The following is a 25,867-nucleotide window of genomic DNA, read 5'->3' on the forward strand; positions in this document are numbered from 1 at the left end:
GCCCTCATCTTGTTTCCCCTCCTTCCCTATCCAGTTTCAAATAACCAAAATCGCATTTATCCAATATATCAGATAACAAAGTGAAATACTGTAACAATATGAGATAACTACGGGACAGCAAAAGAGATGAGGGATAACATAGTACATTAAGGAAAACAATCACTCATTATATGGCTTTTGTTTCTATATCCTGGAGGTCCTTTCATTTAGCATCATAATATATTGCCTTATGTATCTAGGTTTTGCTCTATTGCAAATCTCTGCGAGAGAGCTCAAGGTTCTACTGATTATAACAAATGAGGGAAACCATTGAGCCTGTGTTCCATTGAGTCTGGCTTAATTCACTTAATATCTTTTTTTGTAAGTCTTTCCATTTTCTTACAAATGGGGCGATGCCGTTTTTTCTGACAGCTGGGTTTAGTACATTTATCTCATGCCTGTAATCCTAGCTACTCAGGAAGTGGAGAACTAAGGCTTGGGATTCTATGTCAGTCTGGGCAAGAAAAGTCTGTCAGATTCCATTCTAACATTTCAGCAGTAAAATGATGACAGTGGATGTAGTAGCTGCCTTGAGTAAGAAGGCTCAGAAACACTGACTCTAAACCCCAGAACTGGCACACACAAACACACACACACACACACACACACACACACACACACACACACACCATCAGCATATGTGTGAGATTTCATGCTCTAGAGCAGGAACTTATTATGCTGAAATCAGCAGAATTAATGGATTATGCAATAGTACATTGGATGAAGTTGATTCATATGCTCAAGGCTCTGAGAGAACAAGTTGTCTAGAAATATTTACAAAGAAATTTTATGGACTGAACGCAAGTGTTTGTCATCTCCATAACAATTACCAGTGACAGCATCCTTTATGCCCATGAAATGGCCGCTGTGTAAATCAGAAGGACAGTTTTGGGCAGAAAAGCTTCCTGGAAATGGAAATCATTTGTGCTGGGGGAGGGAAGATGGATTCTTATCAGTAGGAGTAGGAAAGGAAGGCACAGGCCTTCTAGGCTGAGACAAGCAATGAAATCAGCCATGCTGTCCTTCAGTGGATGAATGGAGAACAGAGATGGACACATAATGGAACATTTTTCAGTCTTTAGGAAGAATGGATTCCATCCTGTGGAGGAAAATGACTGGAAGTGTAGATCATATCATCTGAAGCAAAATAACCCAGGTTCACAAAGACAAATGGTACGTGCGTTCTCATCTTCACAGTTTAATATCCATGTATCTCTGTGTCTACTACTCAGCTACCTATCTTCTTACCTACATTCTAACCCTCCACATGTTTATTATTTATGTATATATGTGTCTACCTATCATATACATACCAGGCTACTGTCTGCGATCTCAGTATCAATATAAGTGTCTACTGTTGTCTATGTATGTATGTATGCCTGTGTGTATCTATTATCTATCTACCTTTGTGCATACCTGTCTGTCTCTCAATTAGTTATATATCTATCTACCTTTTTCTATTACCTCCTGATGTATGTATGAATGTAATAGACCATCTATTCTCTGTGTGTCTATCTGTCTGTCTGTTGATCCATTATCTACCTAGGTAACTGCATCTTTGTCAGCATCTCCCTTTGTATTATCTATTACCTATATACCTATTATTTATCTACCATGAATGTAAATGTTTATGGGGAGAAGCCTGAGGGCGAGGAGGGAATGGTGGGATTGAGAAATACAGAATATGTGTGAAGATGAAGATAAAATCCACTAAACCCTGTTGAAATCAGTAGCAGGAACTATGGGCCAAAGAAAGAGCTACAGAGGGATTTATTGTGATCAAAACACAATACATGCCTGTGTGAAAATACCACAGCAACCCCCCTTTTCCAGTTGGAATACATAGAAAACCATTCTGTGCACACTGAAGCCAGTGTGCATGTGCAAAACTAAGTGAGGAAAGTTGGGTGCCAGTGGCTCACAGGTGGCATTCTAGCTACTACGAGGCTGCAATTGAAGGATCAGGCAGGGAAGTCCATGAGATTCTCATTCCTAATTAATCACCAAAAAGCCACACGTGAGCTGCAGTTCACTTGTTATAGCTCAGTAGCTCAGGGGCAGTGCCCAGGTGCACATTTCAAGTACTATGACTGGTGCATGTACATACAGACACACACAGACACAGACACAGACACACACACCCACGAAGGGGAATTTTTCCTTACTAATAATTTGTTGTTGGCTAGATTTTGTTATGGACACTACTGGGAAACATACCATACATTTTTGGTCAAATATGCCAGCACTGGTGGTTCATCCATGTAGCCATCATTGCTCAGGAGTCTGAGGTCTGACAATGGAAGTTCAAAGTCAGCCTGGGCAGGAAAGCCCTGAGAGCCTTATTTCCAAAAAATGACAGAAGAAGCTGGACGTGGAGCTGCAACTCAAATAGTAGAGTGGTAGCCTTGAGAAAAAGGAGCTGAGGAAGAGTGCCAGTGTTAGAGTTGAAGGGCCGGGCCTAGAGACACACATATACACACAGACAGACAGACACAGACACACACCCAGACATAGACACACATAGACACAGAGACGCACAGACACACAGACACAGAAGTCCCTGGCCTGGAACCCAATAGACAATACCTGGTGCACGATGGAGCTTTAGCGGGTGATTAATAAATACATAATCGATGTAGCAAAGCTGACAGATAATGCTGATTATTGGGAAAGAGTGAAGAAAAGCAAGAGACCTTCCAGAAAGGAACTTCATGAGAAAGGCGCTCTAGGTTGCAGCAAGTGACAGAAAGGAAGGAAATCAGAGTTCACAAAGCCTGAACTCCAAGTGCCTTAGAGTTTTGGGACCTCACCTGCCCATGTGAGCTCCCTTCTGGCCCTTCCCATCCTCTCTATTCCAGAGGATTGCCTGCTACTCACCCCATTTTCTTTTTGTCTTGTTTTCCCTCGCTGGTCATAAATTCACATTTCCCCTGTCTTTACCAGGCTACCATGGTTCTGTATTTTGGTTATCACTGAAGATTTCTTATCTCCTCAACTCCTCCTTAGAAGTTTGTTGACTGGGGTTTTCATGGAGACTGGATTCAGAGAAGGGAGTCAGAAGCTTGTGCAGTTTCTTCCAACTCAATCTATGAATGTACTAAAATGTCCTCATGAAATGAATTGCCTTTCATGAAATAATTCTCTTTATGAAATGAAATGTCTTTCCAGTCTCCAAATCATTTTGTTCCCATTAGTTAAAGTGAAGATGACATCATGGATAAATTTTTAGGTTAATTTCTTGCATTATTGTGGGCTGTTACAGGGTGAGAGGAATTAATTTATTCCATGGGGAACATATTATTTTTGTTTTTTCCTTTTGTTTTGATTAAATAAAATAAGGAATCCTTAAAGGATCTATTTATTTCAATAGGGGCTAAATCTCTGGAGCCATGTCTATTTGGCTTCTGCCTTGAAGAATCTTTGGACATGTAATAGATCACTTGATCTCTATAGGGAAAAAGTTTTTAAATTTTTTTCGTTAAAGTTTCTTATGCTTTGAAATTATAGATAAAAATCCCACGTTTTATTTAGACAGCAGCACACTGAGACACTCAGCAACCTATACAATTATATTTGTTACCTCATATATGTTACCCTTATTATCCATTCAGAATATCACAACAATAGCTCAGTGCCCTGTTCAATGGATTAAATAAATGAATAATCATTTATTTATTAGTCAATGAATGTATCTTCTCTGGTTAACTGGACATTTGTATTTTCTGTTCTTCATTTCTCTCATATCAGCCCCTAATTCTTTTTTTCTGTTAATGCTCCCCTCGGTCCAATGGCTGGATTTCTATGAAATCAGGTTTAGAAAATTCTGCTAGGTTTTTTCTCACTCCTGTCATTCTAGCTACTCAGGAGGCTGAGATCTGATTATCTTGGTTCAAAACCAGCCGAGGAACTAAAGTCCGTGATACTCTTATCTGCAATTAACCATTAGAAAACCAGATGTGGGCTGTGGGTCAAGGAGTAGGGCGGTAGTGTTGAGCTGAATTGCTCAGGGACAGCATCCAGGCTCAGAGTTCAAGTCCAAGAACGGACAAAAAAACTAAAGAGAGAGAAAAAGGAAAAAGAAAACAATCTCAGCTAGGTGCTGCTGGCTCAAGCCTGTAATTTGAAATACTTAGGAGGCTGAGATGTGAGGATTTAGAGTTAGAAGCCAGTGGGGCAGAAAAGTCTGTACAGTCTTCAATGAACCACTAAAAAGGCAGAATGGAGCTGTGGCTCAAGCAGAAGAGCAGAATCCTTGAGGAAAAGGAGTCATGGACAATGCCCAGGCTCTGAGTTCAAGCTCCAAGAGCAACACACACACACACACACACACACACACACACACACACACACACACACACAGGAAAAGAAATGACACCCCTAAATAAAACTGGAAAAATATCATTCCCTCCTGATCCTATTGAAAGATGGATAGTGTGTGTGTGTGTGTGTGTGTGTGTGTGTGTGTGTGTGTTGGTTCTAGGCCTGGAGTTCTGGGTTGGAGGATTCTCCCATACCTTTTGTGCTCAAGGTTGGTGCTCTATCACTTCTGCCACAACTCCACTTCTGTCTTATTCTTATGTAAGTGGAAATAAGGTCCTTGAGGACTTCCTGCTCAGGATGACTGGGAGCTTCCATCCTCAGATCTCAGCCTGTGGAGTAGCTGCGGGTTCAGTCTTGAGCCACTGGCATCAGAACTGATTTTGGGAGTTACTTTAGTGCAGGTCACATCTTATACACACAGTGACATTTTGGGTTTTGTTTTTCCAATTTGGATGCACGTTTTTCTTTCTCTTGATGGATTGCTCTGGCTGGGACACAGTGCTGAGTGACATGGCGAATGCAGGATCCGGTGTAATTTAGATCTTACAACCTTCCAGATTTCTTCATTCAGTACATTGTTTGCTGTTTCCTTACTAGAGAGAGATCACCTCTCTCTCTCTCTCTGTCTCTCTCACTCTGGCTCTCTCTCTCTCTGTCTCTCTCCTCTCTCTGTTGTGGGCCTTGAACTCTAGGCCTGGGCACTATCTCTGAGCTCTCAAGGCTAACACTCTCCTTGTTTGAGCCACAGCACCACTTTCAGTTTTCTGGTGGTTAATTGGAGGTAAGAGTCTGATGTACTTTCATGTCCAGGCTGGGTTTGATCTGTGATCCTCAGATCTCAGGCTCCCGAGTAGCTAGGATTCAGGTGTGAGCACAGGTTGCCCCGTTTACTTCCAGCAGTGTTATGGGTAGAGATAAGAGTATCACAGACATTCCTGCCCAACCTGGCTTGGAGGCGCCATCCTATATCTCTGCCTGTAAGACCTGAAGCTGAAATTACAAGAGGAAACCATAGAGAACATAACTGGAGATATAGCCTAGAATAGTACTTTCTGGAAAGTTCTGTGGTATTTCATTAAATAGGAGGAAAAATTGACAAAAGGGATTTCATAAATCAAATCTTTATTCAGAGCACGGGAAAGGCTGATGAGAATGAGAGAAGTGTGTGGGGCATTCACTTACAAAGAGTCCCAGTCCCAGGAGGTAGAAGGAAAGCCTTTCAGATACTCAACACCAAAAATTAATTGTCCACAATTAAGTTGATTTCACAATGAGGAAAAATATTGATAAAATAATGTTGATTTATTTACACATTCATTTTTTTGGTTGGTGATAGGGCTTGATCTCTGGGCCTGGTTGCTGGTTTTGAGCTCTTCAGCTCAAGGCTACTCCTGTACCCCTTGAGTCACAGCACCACTTCTGGATTTCTAGCAGTCAATTGCCTAGGTTGGCTTTCCATTGTGATCCTCAAATTTGAAGCTCCTGAGTAGCTAGGATTACAGATGTGAGCCACTAGTCCCAGCCAAGACAATCTTTAAGAGATGTAAAAATGGCCATAAAGAAATCCATAGATAAATATTCAACCTTTTCACTACATAGGATATGAAAATCAATAAAACACTTTGATCCTGTATTATGTCCATTGGGAAAAAAATCTACAACAACAATTCTGGTGAGTTTGAGAAGAAACAAACATCCTCAGACTATTGTCTGTTGTCTGAGGATGTCACTTATTATAGCTATCATGGAAACACGTTCATATCTGAGTGGGAAAGAGAAATTAGTAAAGACAAAAAAGAATTGCCCTCAAACTTAAAACAAAATCTCTCATGTAAGTACACAACTGTTGTTCTGATAGTGTTGGGCTTTTATTTGGATTCTTGAAGGAGGAGGTGGAGGAGGAAGAAGTGGAGGAGGTAAAGAAGGATGAGAAGGAGGAGAAGAAGAAGTTTTGTGTTTGAGGAGGAATAATTAATATAGAAGAGGATAACTTACAGGGATACTGTGTAAACTTGGATTGTGATAAGTGCTTTCTATGTTCAATTGGAAATGCCCACGAAAGTTGTGCAACAGTAACCCAAATGGGAATATTAAGAAAAATTCACACTGAAAACAGAAGTTGTTCTTCTGATGGACAGCAAGTAAATTTCCTTGAAACATAGACGTCCAAACATCAACAGACAAAGCCATAGGGGCTTTGGTGGTAAGCGTGAATAAGTACGTCTTTTCTAGATGGAAGAGTCTATACATACATATACACTGAATCCTATAATTAAGGAAAAGTATCACTGATCTGATATTCAGCCAATTTGTCTTCCCACTTCCAATGGACTATTTGTTCTGTGCTTCACAATCCATCAAGACAGGAGACCACTCTGCCTGGCAGTCTCTCCAGGGCCCCCATCACGTCCTGGTTCCTCAGGCTGTAGATGAAGGGGTTCAGCATGGGAGGGACCACTGTGTACATCACCGAGGCCACCTTGCTTCTGTGGGCAGAGGAGGACACTGAAGAGCTGAGGTACACCCCAAGTCCTATCCCGTAGAACAAGGAGACCATGCAGAGTTGAGAGCCACAGGTGGAGAAGGCTTTGTGCTTGCTAGCCATGTTGGGCAGCTTCATTAAAGAGGATAGGATCTGATGGTAAGAGAAGAAGATTCCTAAGGCAGGAAACACACAGAACAGCACAAAATCCAAGTACATCCAAATGTCATTGATGAGGGTATCAGAGCTGGCCACTTGGAGAACCTGAGCTAGTTCACAGAAGAAATGGGGGATGGTGGTTCCCAGGGAGAAGGTTAATTTCCTCATCATTAAAATATGATGTAGTGAGATGCAGAAAATGAGAAGCCAAGACACGAGGACAAGGAGGCCACAGAAGTGAGGGTTCATGATAACTGGGTAGTTCAGTGGGTGACAGATGGCCACAAAGCGATCATAAGCCATCACGGTCAATAGGAAATTATCCATTCCAACAAAAATCATGAAGAAATACACTTGAGTGAGGCACTCTGGGTAGGAGATGTCTTTCCTCTGGGTCTGGATGTCCACCAGCATCTTGGGGACTGTGGTGGAGGTGAAGGAGATGTCTACAAAGGACAGGTTGGAGAGGAAGAAGTACATGGGGGTGTGGAGGTGGGGGTCAGAGGTGACTGCCAGGATGATGAGCAGATTTCCGAGTACGGTGATCAGGTACATGGACAGGAAGAGCTCAAAGAGGATGGGCTGGAGTTGAGGGTCATCTGAGAGGCCCAGGAGGAGGAATGGTGATTCCCCTGTGTGGTTTTGTGCTGCCATAGCCCTGGCTGTTTTCCTTGGGGCAAGTAAGGAAAAGTTCAATCAATGCCCACTGCCAGCTCAGGTGGTCATGCCCTTCCCCTGCCAGATGCCTTTTTTGTTTCCTAATGGCTCCCCCGGGGTTGACATGCACAGCCAAGTTTGCCTCCACTTACTTTCATATTGTAATATGTGTGTAAATATCCCTGTCTATTATTCATTTACTCAGAGATTTTGTGTTTTGCTAGTCCTGAGGCTTGAACTCAAGGCCTGGGCACTGTCCGTGGGCCTGTCAAAGTTAGAGCACTAGTACTTGAGCCACAGCACCACTTTGGATTTTTCTATATATGTGGTACTGAGGAATCAAACTCGGGTATTCTTGCATGCTAGGCAAGCAGTCTACCACTAGGCTTTGCTCTAGTCCCTATTAAATGTATTTTTCTAAACCTTGCTTTTAAGTAGTGGCACTATGGGGCTATAATTCAATGGTCAGTTTGTGAGTATAAGGCCATTTCATCCATGTCACTCCTTCCATGATCTCCCCGACCCCTCCCAGTTCAACCCCTCCCGCAGTTCTCCCAGTTCCAGCTTCACATTTGTACACTGAATATTAGGAATGATTTTGCCCACCTTTCCTCTCTCCATTTCTCTGTCCACCTTTTCCACTGCCTTCACCTTTTAGGAAGCACTTTCAACTCTCAGGGACAATTAATTCTTTTACCTATTTTCCTGGTGCAGGGAATGTTCACCATGTAATAGGATCGAGTTGTCCTTCTGTTGTGTGCAGTCCATGGAGCGAGAATCTATCTCAGGAATGGGAGCATTTGTGGGGAAGATCTCAGTACATGGAGTTCCTGGATGTGGATGGAATATAGCATGGCTGGTCAACATGGCTGTGGATGCCTCCCGTCAGAGAATTCCTTTTATGTGATTTCTTCTAAAATATGAGAGAGGGTAAAAAAGAGACTACCAGCTACATAGAATTGAGGAGAAAGGAACACAATATCATTAAAATAACAGTGTGCTTAGTGCATTTAGTTCATGCATATAATCCCAGCTACTCAAGAAGTGCAGAGTTAAGGTTTGGGGTTCTAAGTCATTCTGGGCAAGAAAAGTCTGTCAGATTCTTATCTATATTTTTAGCACTAAAAAGATGACAGTGGGTCTAGCAATGGCCGTGAGTAAGAAGTCTCAGAATCTCTGAGTTTAAATCTGAGGACTGGCACACACACACACACACACACACACACACACACACACACACTCACACACACACACTCACACACACACAATATAAAACACATGTGTGAAATTTCATGCTCTGAAGCAGGAACATATTGTATGGAAATCAGCAGAATTAATGGATCATGCAATAATAAACTGAATGAATTTGATTCATATGCTCAATGCTCTATCTATCTATCTATCTATCTATCTATCTATCTATCTATCTATCTACCTCTATATATAATGAATGTAAATGTTTATGGGGACAAGCTTGAGGGACAGGGAAGGAATGGTGGGGTTGAATAATGCAGAATATATGTGAAGATGAAGATGAAAATCCACTAAACCTTGAAATCGGGGCTGGACTATGTGCCAAAAAAGAGTTACAAAGGGGTTTATTTTGATCAAACCACAATATATGCCCGTGTGGAAATACCACAGCAAAACCCCTTTTTCCAGTTGGTATACATAGAAATCCATTCTGTGCACACAGAAGCCAGTGTACATGTGGAAAACTAAGTGAGGGAAGGTGGCTTACAGCTGGCATTCTAGCTACTAAGAGGCTGCAATTGACATATCAGGGTGTGAAGCCAGCTCACGCAGGGAAATCCATGACATTCTCATTCCTGATTAATTACTAAAAAGCCACATGTGAGCTCTAGTTCACTTGGTATGGCTCAGAAGCTCAGGGACAGTGCCCAGGTGCACAGTTCAAGACCCATGACTGGCACATGTACATACAGGCACACACACACAGACACAGACACAGAAACACACACCCACACACAGAGACACAGACCCACACGCACACACAGACACACACACGAAGGGGAATTGTTCCTTACTAATAATTCTTTTGTTGGCTAGATTTTGTTATGGACACTAATGGGAAACAAACCATACTTTGTCAGTCAAACATGCCAGCAAAATATTGGAGAGGATAAGAAAAAAATTCCAATCAAAGCTGGCACTGGTGTTTCATCTCTGTAATCATCATTGCTCAGGAGTCTTAGATCTGACAATGGCAGTTCAAAGCCAGCTGGGCAGGAAAGTCTATGAGACCCTTAATTCCAAATAATGACAGAAAAAGCTGGAAGTGGAGATGCAGTTCCAATAGTGGAGTGCTAGCCTTGAGCAAAAGGAGCTGAGGGACAGTGCCATGGTTAGAGTTCAAGGCCCAGGTCTAGGCACACACACACACACACACACACACACACACACACACACACACGTCCCTGGCCTGGAACCCAAAAGACAATACCTGGTGCACATTGGAGCTTTAGCGGGTGATAAATACATAATTGGATGTAGCAAAGCTGACAGATGACGCTGATTATTGGGAAAGAGTGAAGAAAAGCGAGAGAGCTTTCAGAAAGGAACTTCATGAAGAATGTGCTCTAGGTTGCAGAAAGTGAGAGAAAGAAGGGAAATCAGAGTTCACAAAGCCTGAACTCCAAGTGCCTTAGAGATCTGGGACCTCATCTGCAGGTGACGAGCTCCCTTCTGGCCCTTCCCTGCCTCACTATTCCAGAGGATTGCCTGCTACTCACCCCATTTTCTTTTTCTCTTGTTTTCCCTCACTGACCATAAATTTACATTTCCCGTCTTTACCAGGATAACATGGTTCTGTATTTTGGTTATCACTGAAGATTGCTTATTTCCCCAACTCCTCCTTAGAAGTTTGTTGGCTGGTGTTTTGACCGAGACTGGATTCAGGGAAGGGAGTCAGAAGCTTGTGCAGTTTCTTGCAACTCAATCGATGTATCTACTAAGATCTCTTCAGGAAATGAATTGCCTTTCAAGAAATAATTGTCTTTATGAAATGAAATGTCTTTCCTGTCTCCAAACCATTTTGTTCCCATGAGTTAAAGTGAAGATGACATCATGGATAAACAGATTTAGGTTAATTTCTTGCATTATTGTAGACTGTAAAAGGGTGAGAGGAATTAATTTATTCCAAGGGAAACATAGTTTCCTTTGTTTTGATAAAAAGGATAACAATGAATTCTCAAAGGACCTATTAATTTCTATAGGAACGAAATCTCTGGAGCCATGCCGATTTGGCATCTGCCTTGGAGAATCTTTGGACATGTAATAGATCACTTGATCTCTAGAGGGAAAAACAATTTCTTGATTTTTTTCACTGTTCAAAGTTTATTTGGTGTTTTCCTATGACATTTGGATAGTTTTTGCACTGTTCATCTGTAGCTTTTTGCATAACATGCAATGCACACTATTGATATATAATACATAAAATATCCTTTAAATCAATGATGCATGTGACATGCGAAAATGGATTTATACAACCCATCCCAGGAAATGTGATTGGGAAAAGAATTTGGAACTAGGTGTTTTGGTGATTTACAAAGCACACAGTAACATATCTGGTTTGAAGGGTAATTAGGGACTATGCACCATTCATTGGTGTCTCAGAGAGGGTAAAATTGTTTACACTTACCAGTTTTTACAGTTACACAGGACCCATCCACCATCCGAATACAGCTGCATGTTTTCCTGAACCAGTCCTAGTCCTAATTTCAGGAAATGGATACTTTTTCCAGGTCTTTTTATAATGCTACTGCTTTAGTCACAGATCAGTATGGGACAACATGCATAATCCCCGACTAAAATTCTCTTATAGCCTCGACAGTGAAGTGGTACATAGAAGACTTCAAAACTGTAGCTCTTTTGGGATTCCCCAAAGCGTATCTGCATTTTTTTTCAAGTGAGCCTCTTCCTCGGGAGTCAGAGTGACCTTCACCACATCTGAAATTCCATTCTGTCCCAGAATGCAAAGAACACTAAGGAAGACATCTTCCTTTATTCCATAGAGACCCTTAATCATGGTGGAAATTGGATGAACTCTTCGAAGAGTCTTCATAATACTTTCTGCTAAATCTGCCACAGACAGTCCAATGGCCCAGGATGTATAGCCTTTCAGTTTGATCACCTCATAGGCACTGTCAACAACTTGTTTATGAACCTCTTTCCACTGTTCCTTGTCTGCATCAGTGCCTAAATGAAGATTCAGATTCTTGAAGGAGACACCAGCAACATTCACTCCACTCCACACTGGCAAACTAGAGTCTCCATGAGAACCCATCCATGACAGCTTAAGGGGTGAATTCCCAGCCTCTCTCCCATCAGGTAATGGAACCAGACTGACTCCAGATTGCAGCCACTTCCAATGACACAGTTTTTGGGGAAGCCACTTATCTTCCAAGCCACCTAGGTCAGAATATGCACTGGATTGGAAACAGTAAGCAAATTGCAATTTGGGCTGTCCGTCACTACATTAGGAATGATGAACTTAAAGATGTTTGCATTGCGCTGGACCAAATTAAGACGGCTTTCATCCTCTTGCTGACGGGCCCCAGCTGTGACAATAACCAGGCTGGAATTTGCAGTCACAGAGTAGTCTTTGCCAGAGACAATTTTTGGTGTTTTCTAGAAAAGGCTGCTGAGCTGGAGGTCCATCATTTCTACCTTCAGTTTGTCTTCCATGACATCAACACGAGCAAGCTCGTCTGCCAAGTCCTGATAGGACAGGCCATGCCAACAGCACCAACCCCAGCAACTGTAATCTTGTTCTGGGGGACATGATCCTCTTTAAGAAGATTCACAATCAGCTGATCCTTGAGACCTTCCATTCTGGACTTGGAAGGACTGGAACTCCAGGGTGCATGATGGGCGGGAGTCGGAGGTGCACGGCGGGCAGATCTGGACTCAGCAAGAGCCGCTCCATCCAATTTCTTGATTTTCATTCATTATTTAATAGTGTCTTATACTTGGAAGTTATAGATAAAAATCCCATGTTTTGTTTGGTCAGCAGCACACTGAGACACCCAGCACCCTATAAAATTATATTTGGTACCTCATATATGTTACTCTTAGTATCCATTCAGAATATCACAAGAATAGCTCAGTGCCCTGTTCAGTGGATTTAATCAATGTATGATCATTTAATTATTTTTTAATGAATGTATCCTCCCTGGTTAACTGGACATTTGTATTTTCTGATCTTCATTTCTCTCATATCAGCCCCTAATTGCTTACCTTCTGTTACTGCTCTCCTTGGCCCGATTGCTGGATTTCGATGAAGTCAGCTTAGAAAACACCCACCAGGCATGGTGGCTGACTCTTGTCATCCTAGTTACTCAGGAGGCTGAGAGACTGAATTCAGTCCCAGTGCAGTAAAAGAGGAAGAGGAAGAGGAAGAAGCAGCAGCAGAATAGCAGCAGAAGCAGAAGTACAAGAGGAGCAGGAGGAGGAGAAGGAAAAAGGAGGTGGGGGAGGAAGAAGAAGTTTTTTGTTTTAGGAGGAAGATTTAATATAGAAGGGGATAACTTAAGGGGATACTGTGGAACCTCAGACTGTGATAAGTGGTTTCTATGCACAATTAGAAATGGCCAGAAGAATTTGTATAACACCTCGCCAAATGGGAATATTAAGGAAAATTCACACTGAAAACAGAAGTTGTTCTTCTGAAGTATAGCAAGTAAATTTCTTTCAAAGACAGATGTCCACATATAGACAGACAAAGCCATAGGGGCTTTGCACGGTATTCTTGAATTCATATATATTTTCTAGATGGATATATATATATATATCCTATAATGAAGGAAAAGAATCAATGATGCTGATATTCAGCCAATTAGTCTTACCTCTTGCAGTGGACTACTTTGTTCTGTGGTTCACAATCCATCAAGACAGGAGACCACTCTGCCTGGGAGTCTACCCAGAGCCCCCATCACGTCCTGGTTCCTCAGGCTGTAGATGAAGGGGTTCAGCATGGGAGTGATCACTGTGTACATCACCGAGGCCACCTTGCTTCTGTGGGCGGAGGAGGACACCGCAGAGCTGAGGTAAACCCCAAGTCCTGTCCCATAGAACAAGGAGACCACGCAGAGGTGAGAGCCACAGATGGAGAAGGCTTTGTGCTTGCTAGCCTTGTTGGGCAGCTTCATTAAAGAGGATAGGATTTGATGGTAAGAGAAGAAGATTCCTAAGGCAGGAAACACACAGAACAGCACAAAATCCAAGTACATCCAGATGTCATTGATGAGGGTGTCAGAGCTGGCCACTTGGAGAACCTGAGGTAGTTCACAGAAGAAATGGGGGATGGTGGTTCCCGGGGAGAAGGTTAATTTCCTCATCAGTAGAACATGGAATAGTGAGATGCAGAAAATGAGAAGCCAGGACACCAGAACCAGGAGGCCACAGAAGTGAGGTTTCATGATAACTGGGTAGTTCAGTGGGTGACAGATGGCCACAAAGCAGTCATAAGCCATCGCAGTCAATAGGAAATTATCCATTCCACCAAAAATCATGAAGAAATGCACCTGAGTTAGGCACTCTGGGTAGGAGATGTCTTTCCTCTGGGTCTGGATGTTCACCAGCATCTTGGGGATGGTAGTAGTAGAAAAACAGATGTCCACAAAAGACAGGTTGGAGAGGAAGAAGTACATGGGCGTGTGGAGGTGGGGGTCAGAGATGACAGCCAGGATGATGAGCAGATTTCCGAGCACAGTGATCAGGTACATGGACAGGAAGAGCTCAAAGAGGATGGGCTGGAGTTGAGGGTCATCTGAGAAGCCTAGCAGGAGGAATGGTGATTCCCCTGTGTGGTTTTGTGCCGTCATAGCCCTGGCTGTTTTCCTTGGGGCAAATAAGGAAAAGTTCAGTCAATGCCCACTGCCAGCTCAGGTGGTCATGCCCTTCCCCTGCCAGATGCCTTTTTTGTTTCCTAGGTTGACCTGCACAGCCAAGATTGCCTCCACTCACTTTCATATTGTAATATGTGGGTATATATTCCTGTCTTGTATTCACTGACTGTGAAATTTTGTGTTTTGCTAGTCCTGAGTCTTTAACTCAAGGCCTGGGCACTGTCCTTGGCTTTGTCAAAGTTAGAGTACTATTAAGTGAGCCACAGAAGCACTTCCAGTTTTTTCTATGTGTGTGGTACTGAGAATTCAACCTCGGGTGTTCGTGCATGCTAGGCAAGCACTCTATCAGTAGGCCGTGCTGCAGTCCCTATGAAATGTATTTTTCTAAACCTTATTCTTACCTACTTGTACAATGGGGCTGCAATTCAATGATCAGTTTTTGAGTAAAAGACCATTTCATCCATGTCACCACAACTCCCCCCACTCCAACCCCTCCCTCAGGTCACTCAGTTACAGCTTCACATTTGTACACTGAATATTAGGAATGATTTTGCCCACCTTTCTTCTCTCCATTTTTCTGTCCACCTTTTCCACTGCCTTCACCATTCAGGAAGCGCTTTCAACTCTCAGGTACAATTAACTCTTTTACCTATTTTCCTGGTGGCGGGAATGTTCACCATATAATAGGATCGAGTTGTCCTCCCGTTGTGTGCAGTCCATGGAGCGAGCATCTATCATAGGAAGGGGAGCATTTGTGGGGAAGATCTCAGTACATGGAGTTCCCGGATGTCATTCAACCTCATTGCCTGGAGTCCAGGCCGTGTGGGCTGAGCTGTTCTCAACACAACACATCTGTTACCTGTGTGGATGGAATATACCATGGCTGGTCAACATGGCTGTGGATGCCTCCAGACAGAGAATTCCTTCTAGGTGATTTATTCCAAAATAGGAGAGAGGGTAAAAAAGAGACTACCAGCTGCACAGAAATGAGGACAAAGGAACACAACATTATTAAAATAACCTACACTATGCTTAGCACATTTAATTCATGCCTGTAATCCTAGCTACTCAGGAAATGGAGAGCTAAGGCTTGGGGTTGTAAGTCAGTCTGGGTAAGAAAAGTCTGTCAGAGTCTTATCTCCTTTTTGTAGCACTAAAGGATGACAGTGGATCTCGTAGTAGCCTTGAGCAAGTAGTCTCACACACACACACACCATCCATCACTTGCATGGGATTTCATGCTCTGGAGCAGGAACATATTGTGTGGAAATCAGCAGAATTAATGGATCATGCAATAGTAAACTGGATGAAGATGATTCATATGCTGAAGGCTCTGAAAGAGCAGTTTGTGTGGAATATTTACAAAGAAATCTTAGGGTTTGAACACTAGTGTTTGTCTTCTCCAGAACAATTACAAGTGTCAACATCTTTTATGCTCATGCAATGGAAGCTGTGTAAATCAGAATGACAGCATTCGGGAGGAAAATCTTCTTGGAAATAGAAATCATTTGTGCTGGGGGGAGGAAAGATGGAGTAGGAAAGGAAGGCACAGGCATTTTAGGCTGAGACAACGAATGAAATCAGCCCCGCTGTCCTTGGATGAAAGGAGAACAGAAACAGACATATAATGGAATAGTATTCAGCCGTTAAGAACAATGGATTCCATCCTGTGGAGGAAAATGACTGGAAGCTAAATAATCCAGGTTCAGAAAGACAAATGGTACATGTGTTCCTTCTCCACAGTTTTGTGTCTTTGTATCTGTTTGTCTGCCTACTCAGCTAGCTATCTTCTTACCCACCTTCCAACCCACTGTATGTCTATTATTTATGTATGTGTCTGTCTATCATGTATGTACCAGGCTACTGTGATATCTCAGTTTCTGTGTATGTGTGTACTGTTATCTGTGTATGTATGCCTGTGTATATCTATCTGTGTAATATCTATCTACCTTTGTACTTCCCTGTCTGTCTCTTGGTTAGTTATATATCTATCTGTGTGTTTTTGTATTACCTTCTGATATATCTATGTAATTGCCCATCTATTATCTGTGTATCTATCTGTCTGTCTGTTGGTCCATTACCTACTGAACTGTGTCTTTGTTAGTTTTTATCTTTGTTTTTTTTCTTTTTCATTTATGTTTAATGCTATCTTCTCTTACAAAGTTTTATGAATTACAATGAAATCTTAAATTTTATGTCCAAGTCAATGGGCAAACTGACAGTTAACTGTGAAATATGTGTAGTTTTCAGTTGTCGTTTCCTACCTAGACACTTGATATTTATACAGTGAGATGTAAAAATAAATAGGGAAGAGGGGATAAGAAGATGAGGGGCAGGGGTGAGGCAAAATTAATTGGGACCAAAACATGAGAAAGGGCATCACTGTGTGTGAAGTAATGCACCTTCTATCTGTTGAATATAATGTAACCCTTCTGTTAATTAGAATGAAATATCAAAAAAGGTAATAAATAGTAGGCTTATCTCAATCTTGTTTACCCATTAAAGAAATCTAATCTTTTCAGGATTCTGTACAGGGAGACAATTGCTACTCTATTGGAATCATTAAAGGTAAGGAAAATGTCACTCTTAGAATTATAATTTTTCTTAGCATCTAATTTCTATTATCTATGATCTATCTACATATTATCTATCTATCTGTAAATATATCAGGAATGTAGTTGTTTGTGGGGACAAGCCAGAGAGAGAGGGAAGTAATGGTGGGATTAACACAGAATATGTGTGAAGATGAAGATAAAAGCCACTAAACCCTGTTGAAATCAGAAGAAGGGGCTATGGGCCAAAGAAAGAGCTACAGCGGGGTTTAGTGTGATCAAAACACAATATATGCCTTTGTGGAAATACCACAGCAAAACCCTCTTTTCCAGTTGGAATACATAGAAAACCATTCTGTGCACACTGAAGCCAGTGTGCATGTGCAAACCTAAGTGAGGGAAGTTGGGTGCTGGTGGTTCAAGCTGGCATTCTAGCTTCTATGAGGCTGCAATTGAAGGATCAGGGTGTGAAGCCAGCTCAGACAGGGAAATCCATGAGATTATCATTCCTGATTAATTACCAAAAAGCCACAAGTGAGCTGTAGTTCACTTGGTATGGTTCAGGGACAGTGCAAAGACCCACAGTTCAAGCCCCATGGCTGGCAATGCACATGCAAGCACACATACACACACACAACACACACACATACAACACACACACAGACACACATGAAGGGGAATTCTTCTTTATCAATAATTCCATTGTTGGCTAGATTTTGTTATGGACACTAATGGGAAAGGAAAGTCCTTGAGACCCTTATTTCCAAATAATGACAGAAAAAGCTGGAAGTGGAGCTGTAGCTCAAGTACTAGAGTGCTAGCCTTGAGTAAAAGGAGATTAGGACAGTGCCAAGTTCAAGGCTCAGGCCTAGAGAACAAAGAAGTCCAGTGGCATGGAACCCAACAGATAATACCTGGTGCACATGGATCTTTAAGCAGGTGATTAATAAATACATAATTGGATAAAGCAAAGCTGACAGATAACGCTGATTCTTGCAGAAGAGCAAGAGACTTTCCAGAAAGGAACTTCATGAGAAAGATGCTGTAGGCTGGAGAAAGAAGGGAAATCAGAGTTTCCAAAGCGTGAGCTCCATGAGGATGATAAGTTACCTGGAGATCTGGGACCTCACCTGCAGACGTGAGCCCACTTCTGGTCCTTTTTCTCTTGTTTCTCCTCACTGGACATAAATTTACATTTTGCCTGTCTTTATCAGGTTACCGTGGCTCTGTCTTCTTTTTTTTTTACCACTAAAGATTTCTTATCCCCAACTCCTTCTTAGAACTTTTTCAGGTAGGGTTTTCACGGAGACTGGATTCAGAGAAGGGCATCAGAAGCTTGTGCAGTTTCTTGCAAGTCAATCGATGAATCTACTAAGACCTCATCAAATGAATTGTATTTCATGAAATAATTGTCTTCATGGAATAAAATATCTTTCTAGTCTCCAAACCATTTTGTTCCCATGAGTTAAAGTGAAGATGACATCATAGATAAACAGATTTAGGTTAATTTCTTGCAATATTGTAGCTGTTACCGGGAGAGAGGAATTAATTTATTCCAAGGGGAACATAGTCCTTTTTTTCCCTTTTGTTTTGATTAAAGAAAATAAGAAGGAACCCTTAAAGGAACTGTTAATTTAAATAGGGACTAAATCTATGGAGACAGTTCTCTTCCCTGTCTTGAAGAATATTTGGACATATAATAGATAACTTGATCTCTACAGGGAAAAACAATTTCTTGGTTTTTATTTATTATTTTAAAAGTATCTTACGTTTTAAAGTTATAGAAATCACATGTTTAATATGGACACTGCGAAACTGAGCATACTACCAAATGTTTCCATCTATAAAATTATATTTGTCACCTCATATATGTTACCCTTAGTATCCATTCAGAATATCACAAGAATAGCTCAGTGCCCCATTCAGTGGATTTCATAAATGTATGATCATTTAATTATTATTATTTAATGAATGTATCCTCCCTGGCTTACTGGACATTTGTATTTTCTGATCCTCATTTCTCCCATATCAGCCCCAAGTTCCTTACCTTCTGTTATCATCCCTCTCAGCCCAATTGAGGGATTTATTTTTTTATATTTTTTATTGTAATTAATAAAATGGTTACATGATATTTGCCAGATAGAAGGTGCATTAATTCACATATATTGATACCCTTTCACATGTCTTGGTACCCATTACCCTCCCCCACACCGCCCCGTCTTGGTTTTCCCCCCTTCCCTATCAAATTTCAAATAACCCAATACAAATAAATTCAGTATATCAGATAACAAAGTGAGATACTGTAACAATATGAGATAACCAAGGGACAGCAAAGGAGATGAGAGATAACATAGTACATTAAGGACAACAATCATTCATTATATGGCTTTTGTTTCAATATCCTGGAGGTCCTTTCAATTAGCTTCATACTATATGGCCTTATGTATCAAGTTTTTGCTCTATTGCAAATCTCTGCTAGTAGAGCCCAAGGTTTCGACTGATTATGACAAATGAGGGAAACCACTGAGCCTAAGTTCCTTTGAGTCTGGCTTACTTCACTTAATATGATTTTTTCTAAGACTTTCCATTTCCTAACAAATGGGGAGATGTCATTTTTTCTGACAGCAGCATAGAATTCCATTGTGTACAAATACCACTCATCAACTGAGGGACATCTAGGTTGGTTCCATATCTTTGCTGTGGTGAATAATGCTGCAATGAACATTGTTGTGCTAGTGGATTTAGTATGCCCTAGATTCTGGATGGTTGGGTAAATGTCAAGTAGTAGAATTGCTGGGTCATAGGGGAATTCTATGTTTAGACTTTTGAGGCACTGCCATACTGCTTTCCGTAGTGGTTGAATGAGTTTGCACTCCCACCAACAGTGTAGTAGTGATCCCTCCTGGCCACATCCCCTCCAGCATCTGTTATTATTCATTTTCCTGATCCTGGCCATTCTAACTAGAGAGAGTTGGAATCTTAGAGTTGTTTCGATTTGCATTTCTTTTATGACCAGAGATGTTGAGCATTTCTTCATGTGTCTATAGGCCATTTTTGTTTCTTCTTCAGAGAAGATTCTCTTTAAGTTTTTGGCCCATTTTTTAATGGGATGGTTGTTACTATGGAGATTGGTTTTGGAGGGATTCAATTTTTTGAGTTGTTGATATATTTTAGATATGAGGCCTTTGTCCATTGTTTGGTTGGTGAAGATCTTCTCCCACTCTGTAGGCTTCCTAATTAATTTACTATCTATGTCCTTTGCCATACAAAAGCTCCGCAGTTTAATGCAGTCCCACTTATCTAGCCTTTGTCTGATTTGTTGTGATTCTTGGTCCTTATTAAGAAAGTTTCGACCTGTGCCAATGAGGCCTAGTGTATCTCCTATTCCTTCTTGTAAAGTTTTCAGTGTGTTAGCTTTTACCTCCAGGTCTTTGATCCATTTGGAGTTAATTCTAGTGAAGGGTGACAAAGAAGGATCCAGCTTTAGTTTTCTTCAGGTGCTTAACCAGTTCTGCCAGCACAACTTGTTGTAGAGGCTGTCTTCCTTCCATTCTATTTTTTTTTGGCTCCCTTGTCAAAGATTAGGTGGCCATAGGTCTGTGGTTTAATATCTGGGTCCTCAGTTCTATTCCATTGGTCTTCAGGCCTGTTCTTGTGCTAACCAACCTGTTTTGATAATTATAGTTCTGTAATAGAGTCTAAAGTTTGAAATTGAAATTCCTCCAACGCTGTTCTTTCTGCTAAGAAGTGTTTTTGCTATACGGGGGTCTTTTATTATTCCATATGAAATTTTGGATTGCCTCTTCTATTTCTTTAAAGAATGCCATTGGGATATTGATGGGTATGGCGTTGAATTTGTAGATAGCCCTTGACAAGATTGTCATTTTCACAATGTTGATTCTTCCGATCCAGGAGCATGGGAGGTTTTTCCATTTCCTTAGTTCTGCTTTATTTTTCTTTTTTAGGGTTTTAAAGTTTTCATCAAAAGCAGACCAGAAGATCAGTGGAACAGAATAGAAGTTGCCTATAGTCAACTTGTATTTGACAAAGGAGCCAAAGATGTATAATGGAAGAAACACAGTCTATTCAATTATTGGTGCTGGCAAAACTGGGCAGCCATATGCAGAAAACTGAAAATTGACACTAGCCTTTTGCCACGCACAAGTATTAACTCAAAGTGGATCAAAGACCTCAACGTCAGACCGGAAACCGTGAAATTAGTATATGATAATGTAGGAGAGACACTGGAACTCATAGGCACAGGCAACCGATTCCTGAACAGAATCCCAGGGGGACAACAGATCGGAGAGAGACTCGATAAATGGGACTACCTAAAAGTAAAAAGTTTCTGTACAGATAAAAACATAGTTGCAAAAGTAGAGAGACAGCCATCCAACTGGGAAAAGTTATTCACCAACAACACATCTGACAAATGCTTAATATCCAGTATCTACAGGGAACTCAAGAAACTAATCCCCCCCAAAACCCAATAAACCATTCACTAAATGGGCAAGGGAACTAAAGAGAGACCTATCAGAAGAAGAGATTAAAATGGCAGAAAAACATATGAGAAAATGTTCATCATCTATGGTCATAAAGGAAATGCAAATAAAAACAACCCTAAGATACCACCTTACCCCAACAAGAATGGCCAAGATTTCGAACTCAGACAATGACAGTTGCTGGTGGGATTGTGGAGAAAAAGGAACCCTACTGCACTGCTGGTGGGATTTTAAACTAGTTCAGCCACTCTGGAAAGCAGTGTGGAGGTTCCTTAAAGAACTGAAAATAGACCTTCCCTATGATCCCGCCATACCACTTCTGGGCATCTATCCTGAACAGCATGACCCAAGATATTATAAAGACACCTGCTCAGCTATGTTCATCTCTGCACTATTCACAATAGCCAGGCGATGAAAACAACCCAGATGCCCTACTGCAGATGAATGGATACAGAAAATGCGGTATATATACACAATGGAATTCTACATAGCCAACAGACAAGATAAAATAATGGCATTCACAGGGAAATGGATGAATCTAGAGCGAATCATGCTGAGTGAGACAAGTCAAGACCTAAGGAACAAAAGGTGCATGGTATCCTTAATATGCGGTTATTAAATCCAAAGTGTACAAGAAAGAGGACTCAATAACTGCATACCCAAAGCAATGGACATGGTAATGGAAATACCATTACACAACTATATAGACAAAAAAACCTATGACTCTATAATTAATATTTTATTTCATAAACTGTTATGGTCCTTTGACATACAAACCGTTAGCCTAATTTGGATTAAGTTCTAAAGACTAAGTCCCAGAGAATGTAATTAGAGATTTCCTCCTTGAACATTGTTTGTTAAAATTGTCATTTAAAATATGATGTAAACATAAGCCATATAATTCATCATTGTTGTTCTTAAGGTACTATGTTATCTCTCATCACTTCTACTGTCCCTTGGTTATCTCATATTGTTACATTATCTCACTTTGCTATCTGATATATTGGATATATTTGTATTTGGTTATTTGAAATTGGATAGGGAACGGGGGAAAACAAGATGAGGGGTGGGGGAGGGGGGAAGGGAAATGGGGACCATGACGTGTGAAAGGGTTTCAATGTGTGGGAATTAAGGCACCATTTATCTGGCAAATATCATGTAACCCTTCTATTAATTACAATAGATATATATTTATTAAAAAAGGTCTTTTACATTCTTAGTTAAGCTAATTCCTAGTTACTTTATTTTCTTGGAGGCTATTGTGAAAGGAGTTGCTTTCCTGATTATTTTTTTATTGTAATTAGTAAAAGGGTTACATGATATTTGCCAGACAGAAGGTGCATTAATTCACATACATTGATACCCTTTCACATGTCTTGGTACCCATTTCCCTCCCCCCCCACACCCCCCACCCGTCTTGGTTTTCCCCCCTTCCCTATTAAATTTCTTTATTTTCTGTTTAGTGTCTTTTTTATTGTAATTAGTAAAAGGGGTACATGATATTTGCCAGATAGAAGGTGCATTAATTCACATACATTGATACCCTTTCACATGTCTTGGTACCCGTTTTCCTCCCCCCCACACCCCCCACCAATCTTGGTTTTCCCCCCTTCCCTATTAAATTTCAAATGTCCAAATACAAATAAATTCAATATATCAGATAACAAAGTGAGATACTATACCAATATGAGATAACCAAGGGACAGCAAAGGAGATGAGAGACAACATACTACATTAAGGACAACAATCATTCATTATTTGGCTTTTGTTTCACTATCCTGGAGGTCCTTTTAATTAGCTTCACATTATATGTCCTTATGTATCAAGATTTTGCTCTATTGCAGATCTCTGCTAGTAGAGCCCAAGGTTTCTACTGATTATGAAAAATGAGGGAAACCATTGAGCCTAAGCTCCTTTGAGTCTGGCTTACTTCACTTAATATGATTTTTTCCAGTCTTTCCATTTCCTAACAAATGGGGCGATGTCATTCTTTCTGACAGCAGCATAGAATTCCATTGTGTACAAATACCACAACTTGTTGATCCACTCATGAACTGACGGGCATTTGGTTCGTTCCATATGTTTCTATGGTGAATAGTGCTGCAATGAACATTGTTGTGCTAGTGTGTTTAGTATGTCCTTGTTTCTGGATGGTTGGGTAAATGCCAAGTAGTGGAATTGCTGGGTCATAGGGGAGTTCTATGTTTAGTCTTTTGAGGCACTGCCACACTGCTTTCCATAGTGGTTGAACGAGTTTGCACTCCCACCAACAGTGTAGAAAAAAATCATATTAAGTGAAGTAAGCCAGACTCAAGGGAACTTAGGCTCAATGGTTTCCCTCATTCGTCATAATCAGTAGAAACCTTGGGCTCTACTAGCAGAGATTTGCAATAGAGCAAAATCTTGATACATAAGGACATATAATGTGAAGCTAATTAAAAGGACCTCCAGGATAGTGAAACAAAAACCATATAATGAATGATTGTTGTCCTTAATGTAGTATGTTGTCTCTCATCTCCTTTGCTGTCCCTTGGTTATCTCATATTGGTATAGTATCTCACTTTGTTATCTGATATATTGAATTTATTTGTATTTGGATATTTGAAATTTGATAGGGAAGGGGGGAAAACCAAGATGGGTGGGGGGTGTGGGGGGGGGAGGGAAACGGGTACCTAGACATGTGAAAGGGTATCAATGTATGTGAATTAATGCACCTTCTATCTGGCAAATATCATGTAACCCTTTTACTAATTAAAATTAAAAAAAACTCTTTATGTAACAAAAAAAAGACAGGTTGGAGAGGAAGAAGTACATGGGGGTGTGGAGGTGGGGGTCAGAGGTGACTGCCAGGATGATGAGCAGATTTCCGAGCACGGTGATCAGGTACATGGACAGGAAGATCCCAAAGAGGATGGGCTGGAGTTGAGGGTCGTCTGAGAGGCCCAAGAGGAGGAATCGTGATTCCCCTGTGTGGTTTTGTGCGGTCATAGCCCTGGCTGTTCTCCTTGGGGCAAGAAAGCAAAAGTTCAATCAATATCCACTGGTAGCTCAGGTGGTCATGCCCACCCAGGGATGCCTTTTTCTTTCTGTGATTGCTTCGCATGGGAGTGCTGTGCAAAGCCAATCACTTTAACATTATAGTATTTGGGTAAATATCCTTTTTTCTATATTCCCTGAGTTTTTGATGTCTTTATTTCCTGGTGGTATTCCTGAGGCTTTTAAGTCAGGGCCTGGCTGCTGCCCATAAGTTTTTTTTGCTTAAGGCATTTTGCTAATTCAGATCCACTTCCAGCTCCTTGGTGGCTCATGGAAGATAAGAATCTCACAGTCTTCTCTTAACCGGGGTGGCTTTGAACCATGGTCTTCAGTTTTCAGTCTCTTGAGTAGCTTGGATGACATGTGTATCACCAGTGTTTTATTTGATTTCCCTTTTGAAATTTAAAGATATTGATTTTGTTACAACCTTGTAGAATATTGGAAAGTGATTTCATGTGCCCCTTTTGATAACCTCCATATTCTTTAATCCTATCAACTGTGTAATAGTGATGTATTATTTATTTACAATGGCAACAATCTTTATTTTCTGATATGACACTTGTCATGGAAGTATTTTTTTATATAAATACAGTACTTGTAGAAGCCACTTTTAGATTTCAAATCATCCCTATCTATCTGTCTATTTGTTTGCCTATATAGCTATCTCCTAAGTGACATAAAGGACATTGATTTATTCGGCTGTATTAATTAGTAGCCCTCAGAAAGTTATTCTTTTAATATTAAATATACTTTTAACTTGTCCTTAAGTAGCTGTACCAAGGGGTTTCAATTCACCCTATCAGTTTGTGAGCAAAATGCCTGTTCATCAATGTCACTCCTTCCTTGCTCTCCCCATCTCTCCCAGCTCTCCCCATCCCAAAGTTTATCTGGTTCTAGCTTCTTACTTGTTCATTGAACATTAGTAGTATTTCCCCCCCCCTTCCTCCCCCCCAGCCATCCTCCCTCCCCTTCCCCAGGACCTCATCTCTCAGAAAGGTCTTTCAACAATTATTTTACCACTTGTGTACGTAGCGGGAATATTCACAACCTAATAGGCCTGAATAGGGAAATGCAATGGTGTCCTCATGGAACAGTCTTGTGGGGTTTATAGAACCAGGAGCAAGCGTCTGTCTCCTAAATCTGAAGATTTGCTGGGAATATCCTAACAAGTGGGGGTCCTTGCTGTCATCAGCCATATCGTCTTAAACCCAGGCAGTGTTGATGGACAGAACAATATTCATGACACAACAC

At 41.0% G+C, this 25,867-nt stretch overlaps 2 protein-coding genes and 1 pseudogene across 2 annotated transcripts; all 3 read right to left on the reverse strand.

Annotated features, from left to right (window-relative positions):
- Nucleotides 1–6,706: 6,706 nt before the first annotated feature.
- Nucleotides 6,707–7,654, reverse strand: LOC150068250 (olfactory receptor 7D4-like). The gene has a single exon (XM_090354593.1). The coding sequence runs from the start codon at nt 7,652–7,654 to the stop codon at nt 6,707–6,709; it is 948 nt and encodes a 315-aa protein (XP_090210719.1).
- Nucleotides 7,655–11,531: 3,877 nt separating this feature from the next.
- LOC150068251 (L-lactate dehydrogenase A chain pseudogene) lies at nt 11,532–12,531 on the reverse strand (annotated as a pseudogene).
- A 1,023-nt stretch (nt 12,532–13,554) lies between these two features.
- Nucleotides 13,555–14,502, reverse strand: LOC150068252 (olfactory receptor 7D4-like). The gene has a single exon (XM_090354721.1). The coding sequence runs from the start codon at nt 14,500–14,502 to the stop codon at nt 13,555–13,557; it is 948 nt and encodes a 315-aa protein (XP_090210847.1).
- Between the last annotated feature and the right edge of the window lie 11,365 nt (nt 14,503–25,867).

This window comes from Megascapheus bottae, chromosome 1, assembly GCF_031878675.1.
Source record: "Megascapheus bottae isolate mThoBot1 chromosome 1, mThoBot2.hap1, whole genome shotgun sequence".
NCBI classification, from domain to species: Eukaryota; Metazoa; Chordata; class Mammalia; order Rodentia; family Geomyidae; genus Megascapheus; species Megascapheus bottae.